This window comes from Poromitra crassiceps, assembly GCF_964638095.1.
Source record: "Poromitra crassiceps genome assembly, chromosome: 17".
Taxonomy (NCBI): Eukaryota; Metazoa; Chordata; class Actinopteri; order Beryciformes; family Melamphaidae; genus Poromitra; species Poromitra crassiceps.
In genome coordinates, this window is record NC_139635.1 from 39235002 (window position 1) to 39244595 (window position 9594).

General features: G+C 43.8%; 1 protein-coding gene across 1 annotated transcript; it reads left to right on the plus strand.

Moving 5' to 3' along the window:
• Window positions 1–5595: 5595 nt before the first annotated feature.
• LOC310792162 (E3 ubiquitin-protein ligase TRIM21-like) lies at window positions 5596–7233 on the plus strand (the record flags this gene model as incomplete). The annotated part of the gene is made up of 1 exon (XM_083653885.1): window positions 5596–7233. One exon carries the CDS (start codon window positions 5596–5598, stop codon window positions 7231–7233), a length of 1638 nt encoding a protein of 545 aa, XP_083510011.1.
• Window positions 7234–9594: the final 2361 nt, after the last annotated feature.

The window sequence follows — 9594 nt, forward strand, 5'->3', positions numbered from 1 at the left end:
TGCGTGCACCTTTGTGTGTGTGAGAAAGTTGTGTATCCTGGAATGTTTGTGGCCCCGGAGACATGTGCATGTTGACATAAATGTTTGTGTTTGCGTGTGTGTGACTGTTTCAGCATGTGTGCCGCCCACATGCATGCATGTACGTGCTTATTTTCTACATAAATGTGTGTGTTTGTGTAAATCCCTCTGTTTGTGCTTCTAGAAGTGTGTGTGTGTTTATGCCACGTTTGTCAAAGATACTTCTAGGACACACATCAGATGACATGTCTTGACGCACACTTGAAGGCTACTCTGTAGACTCAACCTATCTGTTATTCTGGCCCTGTAGAGGGCACCGTGGCACGGTGACAGGGCACAGTGTGCGATAGAGAGGAGCTGCAAATGTAAGGTACAAGTTATCTAAATACGTCTGTCTGTGTATGTACACAGGTTATCCAAATATGATGTCTATCTGTGTATGTACACAGGTCATCTAAATATGAAGTCTGTCTGTGTCATAACTATACGTAACTAAAATGGCAATGTATATGAATATATTAATTAAACTAGTGATTGTCCAAATAAAGGAGGCTAATGTGATGTAAATTTTCTCTATCAGTAGGCTACAGGATCAATCCAATCCATTAAACACAATATTTGTATGCTGCTCATTGTTTGCCCAAATCACATGTCATGTTTATATGTGTGTTCATAAAAAAATAAATGCACAATAAACTTGTGTGCCAACTATTTGTGGTACTACAGCTCTCTAATGGTAAGAATAAAAATGAATCAACACATTGATTTGACCCCCCCCCCCGCACAGAAAAAGGCGGAGCAACAGGAAACGGAGGAGAGCGAATTTCAACGTCACATTCCGGAATTGAAAGAGAAAGTAACTTGCGACAAGATTGCTGTTTGCTGCAGTCGAGAAAAGACCTGGGTCTGTCCAATTCTCAAGTGAGCTTCGAGAAAAGACTCTCAAAAGAAAAGAAAACTAGCGGTGAGTAACAGCAGATCATATTTACTGTGTTGAAACAGAGCAAGAAAGAACATAAACTTGAGCTGTCGGCCGATCCAGATAGGCCTAATGGAATGGAATTCGGTTTGTCCTGTATCTTAGAGATCTCAACTGTCTGAAGTGTATAGTGTACGTCCAAAAATTGAGAGACTCCACTTGCTTTCAGACACTCTTAAGGCCCAATTATACTCCATTTTCATCCGTAAATAAGGGCGTCCGTTTCAAACGGTGTAATCGTCACTGCCCACATACTTCCATGCGTCTTTCACGTTGGTATCATGTTAAGCAATACATCCACCAGTGGGCAGTAGAGAGTCAAATGCATGAGTGTGTATGTGGTTTTCCTCCGTTGCATGCGTATCCGTAAGCTTTCAGATGACGGACAGAAAACGGACGAAATTAACGCAGAGTACGGACAGAAGGCTCTGTCCGTCTCCGTCTTTAACGTTGAGTATAAGTGACAAAGAGGAGAGCTAGGAGTGCCCACTAACTTCAAAGCCTTTATCAGCATGGTCTTCATCAGGCCATCAGCTGACAGGTGGGCGGGCCTTATTGGCTTAATGTGTTCTGTTAATTCTGAATGTTACATAGCGTTCATGTTTGACCCAGAGGTCAGTCAAATCTGTGCCTGGGAATAATCCATTGACAATCAAATGTTCTCATTTTTACAATTTAATATATGAAAGTTTCCACTGAATATGACATCAAGAAAATATCATCAATGTAGCCTACTGACCACAGAGTAGTAATACAGTGATACAAATGATTATTAGAGGGTTTTAAACAGATAAACACAGTCATGGGAGAAAAAACTTGAGCCAACTAGAACACCATGCAGTCTTTTGTCACTAAATGTTGTCCCTAAAGATAAGACATTATTGTGAATGATCCAGGCAGTTAAAGACAGTAAAGGAACAACTGGATATCCAGCCGATCAGGACGTGTCACAAAGCAGACATGAACTCATGATAGAGATGTTAGCATATAGGCTACCAAGAAGTGTGAATGGAGATTACTGAGGCCAGACATTTTATTCAATACATCAGTTGTGTCCTCAATATAGGAGGACAGTTTCATTATGGTATAATGAAGTCAATACATGCAGGTTTGGTGAATGAACCATCGTCATATAAAATAGGGCGACCTGAGGTGGGTTGTCTCTAGGCTGTTTGTACAGAGTCAGTAGAAATAATGAGGTGTTCAACAGAAGCTATGTTCATTGTCATTAATCCAACAGTGTCTCTAGACATGCCAATGAAGGCTTTTTAAATCATTGGACACTTAGTCCTCCTCGATGACACTTTAAAAGTACTACATAAAATGTGAGTGTAGTCCCCTTTTTTTTAACTTAAATCAGAATCAGAATCAGAATCAGAAAGACTTTAATGATCCCCGGGGGGAAATTGGGACAAGTTACAGTAGCTCGCTCACAGAACACACATGGCATAAATAAAATAAAAATAAAAATAAAAATAAACCGTAGTAATGCAATATTAACTCATTCAGGGCCAGTTTAGGACTGCCAATATTTAGCACAGGCCAAAGATTTTCATAATTGTTGGTCATCTTTCAAGACCCACAGTAAATTATCTATTAGCACCAGAGTGATTTGCAATACCTCAAAATGAAGATGTACGTCTCTGGGTTCACCAGGAAAAAAAAAGTGAGCTTTTAGCATGTTCTGTACTCTACTTATAGCCATTTATATACACCCTGTTTTCCCCCAAAAGGTCTCCCTGAGAAAATAAACAGGAGAAAAGGCAATTTTTGTAAAAGGGCACAATCTCAGGCAGAACTCACTCTCAATTCGTTTATTTTGAACTGTATTGACATCAGACATGTAAATATTATTTGTTAGGACACAAATGACAAAAAAAAAATATATATATACCGTAAATTCCGGACTATAAGCCGCGGCTTTTTTCCCGTTTTTTGGCCTTTTTTGGCCCCTGCGGCTTATATAACGGTGCGGCTTATCTATGGATTTTTTCAAAAAAAAAAAAAAAAATCTCTCTTTTTTAGCACTCTTTCTAACTATAAATCCACTTCTGTTTTAATTTCCTCTCTTGCCCTCTTTTAACAACATAACATAACATAACACAACACAGATAAGCAGAAAGAAAAAGACGAAGCAATCACCGCCATGAATGAGGAAATGACTCACCTGCTGGAGGCTGGAGATACACGGCTTGGGCTAAACTTTTACTCCGTGAAACACTATCGATTAAGTCCGACATCGCTCAGAGGTTTGAGCAGCTTGAAAACAAGTTTGAAAACGTGCAGAAGTCCATCCACTCAATCACTAAAGAAAAGAAGGCAACCGTGAACAGAGTTTCTAATGCGGAAAAGCGCATCAGCGCACTGGAGGACAAAAACAACACAGTGAGTCCGAAAGTGGATAAAATGCAAAAACAAATCGAAACCCTGCACACGCAGGTTGATGACTTAATCAGCAGGAGTAAAAGAAATAACATTCGCCTGATCAATGTAAAAGAGGGAGCTGAGATTGGTGACATGGACGCTTTCGTGGCAAAATCCTGTGTTACATCCTGGACCTGAAGGAAGGCGAGAAACCACCAGAGGTGGACAGGGCACACCGGGCGCCTCGGCCACGTCCAGACCCCGGCCTGCCACCGAGGGCCATCTTCATCTGCCTACTCCGCTGGCCCGACCGTCAACTCATCCTCCAGGCTGCGGGGAAGAAGCCCCTCACCTGGGAGGGTACGCGCTTTTTCGTCCGGCAGGACCTCTCCGCGTTGGTGCAACAGAAACGCGCAACATACAACAGCATCATCGAAAAGGTTAAAGTCAATGGATATCGCTTTGGCGTACTGTACCCAGCGAGACTCGTCATAACTATTGATGGACAGCGGCGGAACAAGAGCTCAAAGTGAAACTGCCGAATATCTTTTGAGTTGGACTGGTCAATAGTACTGTGAGTAACTAAAATAAAAAAATAAAAAACGGAATTCTCTCTTCTTTAGCACTCTTTCTAACTATAAATCCACTTCTGTTTTAATTTCCTCTCTTGCCCTCTTTTCACCACACCGCGGACACTGTGTGCACTGTAAAAAAAAACAAAAAATACCATTAAAACACCCGCGGCTTATAGTCCGGTGCGGCTTATATAAGAAAAAAATAGTCAACTTTGAAGGTGCGGCTTATACACCGGTGCGCCTTATAGTCCGGAATTTACGGTATATATATATACACATGAAGTGCTTTTTTTTTACATTCAACAATACAGTTTACTCGGTGTGAGTGAGTGTGCAGACAGACAGACAGACAGACAGACAGACAGACAGACAGACAGACAGACACACCGACAGACAGACAGACAGACAGACAGACAGACAGACACACACACACACACACACACACACAATCCCCCTTTTAGATTTCTAACCCCACATAGGATAAGCAATAACCACGCCCTGTGGCGCTGGGATTGGCCAGGAGCAACACTGGAGGGCACGCAGCCCAGCGATTTCATGAACCAACTGAATAGCTCTTGAGAAAGGACAGCGGGCTGCTGTGACTGCCGCTTCTGCCTTGTGTGTTTATTTTGTTTTGTTCTGGTCCACCAGTCCTCGTCCATGTCTCCCTGTCATATCCTCCCTGCTATCTGATCGTTCCCGTTTTCCCCTCGGCTATTCAACACGTCCTCACCGCCCCTCTGATCGATCATTTCCTCATTCCTCCGATGATCAAACACATCTCTTGATTACTTTCTCCCGTTTTCTCCCGGCTGGCACAGAGGAAGGCGACTCCAGCTCGTGCAGCGCGCCGAGGCGCGTTTCAATGGCGTTTCTCCTGTCTGCACAAGGAAGCGTTACCCGTTTTCTGCTTTTCCTCTTGCTCAATTTCAAAACAACAGCTGCGGTATGTGTTTGTTCACGTGTTGTCTTAGATGCTAGGGACCTGATACCATGTGACAGGCTGGGGAAGTGTTTTAACTATGCGCTGCACGAATAAAAACAAAAACACGTCAAACACGTCATTGGCCCTCTGGGCTATTCCTGATAACACGTCAAAGACGTCATTGGCCCTGAATGAGTTAAGCAGTAAGCAGAAAAGCAGAAAAACACAACATAGCATAGAATAACTAGTAATGCGATAGAAGCAAAAGCACAAAATAAGTAGAATGTCTAAGTAGCAAAATACCAATACGTAGAGTAAGTATAGTATACATTCCGTGTCAATTAACATTATTGCCTGTGACATATTGCACATATTGCACGTGATTTATATTAAGTCGGCTTGCCCTATACGTTACACGTGGCTCAGCCAGGCACAGTTAACCTATCGGCTGGCTCAGTCTCAGGGAGACTGAGCGTCTCCGAGGTGCTCTTTTAAGAGAGGCATTAAATAGACCAATGGCCACAGGCAGGAATGATTTCCTGTGCCTCTCCGTCTTGCATCTAGGTGGAATCAGTCTTTCACTGAACGTGCTCCTGTGTTTGACTAGCACGTCATGGAGTGGATGCGAGTCATTGTTCATGATGGAGCGTAGCCTTTTCCCTTTTTAAGGTATTGTCATTCAAGAATGATGTAATAAATGTTGTTATTTCACACTTTCCCTTCAGGTCTCAGATATGTCTGCTGTCAGCAGTCTCCTCTCTGAAGAGCAGTTTCTGTGCTCCATCTGTCTGGATGTGTTCACTGATCCAGTCTCCACACCATGTGGACACAACTTCTGCAAGAACTGCATCACACAGCACTGGGATGTTAATGTCCTATGCAAGTGTCCCATGTGTCAAGAGGTTTTTGACAGAAGACCTCTGCTGCGGGTCAATACATTCATATCTGAGATGGTTGCTCAGTTCAGGAAGTCAGCTCAGATGAAAGCCAGGAGCTGCCCAGACCAACAAAGTGCCAAACCAGGAGAAGTTCCCTGTGACGTCTGCACTGGGACCAAAGAGAAGGCCCTGAAGTCCTGCCTGGTGTGTCTGGTCTCCTACTGTGAGACTCACCTGGAGCCTCATCAGAGAATCTCAGCCCTGAAGAGACACAAGCTGATCGATCCTGTGGAGAACCTGGAAGGCAGGATGTGTAAGAAGCATGACAGACCGCTGGAGCTGTTCTGCAAGACTGACCAGATGTGTGTATGTCAGTTCTGTACTGAGTCAGACCACAGGTCACATCGCTTTGTCCCTCTGGAAGAAGAATATGATGGAAAGAAGGCTGAACTGGGGAAGACAGAGGCTGAAATTCAGCAGAAGATCCAGGAGAGACGACTGAAGATTCATGAGATCAAACACTCAGTGGAGCTCAGTAAGGAAGATGCAGACAGAGAGATAGCAGACAGTGTGGAGGTCTTCACTGCTCTGAGGCAGTCCATGGAGAGAGGCCAGGCTGAGCTCATTGAGACGATTGAAGAGAAGCAGAAAACAACAGAGAAACAGGGTGAAGGCTTCATCAAAGAGCTGGAACAGGAAATCTCTGAGCTGATGAAGAGAACCGCTGAGGTGGAGCAGCTCTCACACACTGAAGACCACTTCCACCTCATCCAAAGCTTCCCATCCCTGAACACGCCTCCACACACCAAGGACTGGACAGAGGTCAGTGTCCACTCATCATATGAGGGGACTGTGAGGAGAGCTGTGGCTCAGCTGGAGGAGACACTCAGTAAAGAGATGGAGAAGCTGCTTGATGCTGAGCTGAAGAGGGTCCAGCAGTTTGCAGTGGATGTGACTCTCGATCCTGATACAGCACAAGCCAGGCTCATCCTGTCTGATGATGGGAAACAAGTACATCATGGTGGTGTAATGAAGGATCTCCCAGACAACCCAGAGAGATTTTCTCCTTGTGCCTGTGTCTTAGCAAAGCAGAGCTTCTCTTCAGGGAAGTTTTACTATGAGGTCCAGGTTAAAGGGAACACTGACTGGGATGTGGGAGTGGCCAGAGGGTCGAGCAACAGGAAGGGACAAACCCCTCTGAGCCCAGGGAATGGCTACTGGACTGTATGGTTGAGGGATGGAAATGAGTACAAAGCTCTTGCTGGCCCTGCTGTCCTCCTCTCTCTGAAGACGAAGCCTCAGAAGGTGGGGGTGTTTGTGGATTATGAGGAGGGTCTAGTCTCCTTTTATGATGTAGATGCTGCAGCTCTGATCTACTCCTTTACTGGCTGCACCTTCACTGAGAAACTCTACCCATACTTCAGTCCCTGCAATAATAATGGTGGTAAAAACTCCGCCCCTCTGATCATCTCTCCTGTCAATCAGACAGATTAGACTGATCAGTAATTTGCCTCAGGATTCATTGTCAGTTAAGACAGTTTACCCATATGTTGTTTTGTCTTCAGGTAACTAATAATTACCATTAATGTTGAATTTTATTTTATAGAACAACAACAACAACAACACTTTGCAGACTTGTCTAGCCCATTAAGATTATTAATTTGTTCTTTCAATAGGGCTCAGTCTCCACTGAGAGAAGACCAGTAACTACTGATGTATCTTGTCTCTTTACCTTTTCCTCCTCTTGGCAGAATGTGTGGTGTTATGGCTCATGTTCATGTGATGTAGACATAATGATTTAGTTAGATCATGTGGGGGGGTTAAAGTTAAAGAAGAGTTCAGTATTCTTTCATATCCTGTTTTTCTTTGATCATTAAAGTTTCTGGCCTAATTAGACGAGGTTAGGAGTGACGGGTGATTCGCCCGGCTGTCTTTTCATGGACCCCTTACGTGGGATCCCGCACACAACTCTTACAATCACACAAGCACTTGACGTGGCTGGTTAGTGGTAACATTGAAATGTTGATGATGATGTTTTTGTCGGAGCCTATGTTCTGAAAATTGCAAAAAAAAAGTATTTTTCTTTATATCCAGTTGTTCTTTGATCATTAAAGTGAGTGTGTGAAAACGACACATTTTCCAGTTTCATTGTAACATCTCTATTCACTCCTCTAACGGTGCATGATGCACACCACAGTGACACTAGTCAGTTGTTCATTCATTCATTGTGTATTGGATGCGCCTGTCATCTCCTTCCAAAGCATGCTGGGATACCTGGTGATGGACGAGAGCAACGACAGCGACGTGGGGAGTGGCCAGAAGACAGCAAGACAACCAATCAAGCTTCAGCACCAAGCGAGCAGTGACTCCAAGCCACTTTTGTCGTGCTGGTGTGTGTTGGCCGTGCAGAGCTGACTTCCTGTTGCAGTGTTTGCTAATACAATATAGAGCTTAGCAGGTCCAAAACAACAAGCCCGGCCCGGCCTGAACCCGAATCCTTCTTAGTAAGTTGACTGTTTATCTATTCTTCTAAACTATATCCATATGTCTGTTCAGTCTTATGAATACATATGGTTTTAAGGATACAATAATAATAAATTTAATAACAGTACATTGTATTTATGGAGCGCTTTTCATGGTATTCAGACGCTTTACAAGGGGGTTTAAAAAGATCAAGTAAACAACACATTCAAAACATAATACACAATACAAATGATCAAAGAATGAGGGAAAAGACAATACAGTTATCGCAGGTTAAAAGCACAGGTGAGTCTCTAGTAATGATTTGAATGTGGGCTGAAAAAAAGGAATAACTGACTGAGGCTATTCCACTGAACTTCTGCTTATGTGCCGGATCAGAGTCACTAGCCCACCACAGGTGATCGGTCAGAATCAAAAGTCCAAGAAAGAAGGTTTAGTCCTTTTATTCAACCCAGGTGTTTCCGTAGTCCTGCATACAGGTATTACTTTAGGTGTGGTTTCCTAAGAAACAAATAAACAATGGAAACATGAATAACTCAAATGGATTGAGTGACCAAACAATTAAGCTATATAACTACGAACAAAGTTCCATACTCAAATGGACCACACGGTGGCTCTCTAACACAATATATGCAGTACAGAAACAAACAGATAATTACTATTATCTAATACCAGCAATTCCCATAACACAATTGACCATTTAACATACAATAAATACTGCCCCGAGATGTGAGCTTAAACTATGCTCATTTACAGGTTTCAACCTCCTCTTTAGACAGAATGCACATATACACACATTATAGGATGCACAAATTACAAATGTAAGGTAAATACAAATAGTTGCTCAACCCAAATATGAAATGCCCATAAACTAATGAATGATGAAGGTCCTATTAGTGAGAATGATAATAAGGTAGTGGGTTTATAGATAATAGGGGATGAAAAGGGGATGGCCTTTTTAACAGGGCAGTTTAATGCAGTCTCTGATGTGTTTAGGGAGAGAGTTCCAGAGGGAGGGGGCAGCAAGGGAGACGGCTCTGTCACCCCGGGTCCAGCGCTTGGTCCTGAGTGGTGGAGACAAGAGGTTTGCATCGGAGGAGCGGAGGCTATGGGAGGGGGTATGGTGGTGGAGCAGGTCGGTGAGGTAGGAGGGGGTATGGTGGTGGAGCAGGTCAGTGAGGTAGGAGGGGGTATGGTGGTGGAGCAGGTCAGTGAGGTAGGAGGGGGTATGGTGGTGGAGCAGGTCAGTGAGGTAGGAGGGGGTATGGTGGTGGAGCAGGTCAGTGAGGTAGGAGGGGGTATGGTGGTGGAGCAGGTCAGTGAGGTAGGAGGGGGTATGGTGGTGGAGCAGGTCAGTGAGGTAGGAGGGGGTAT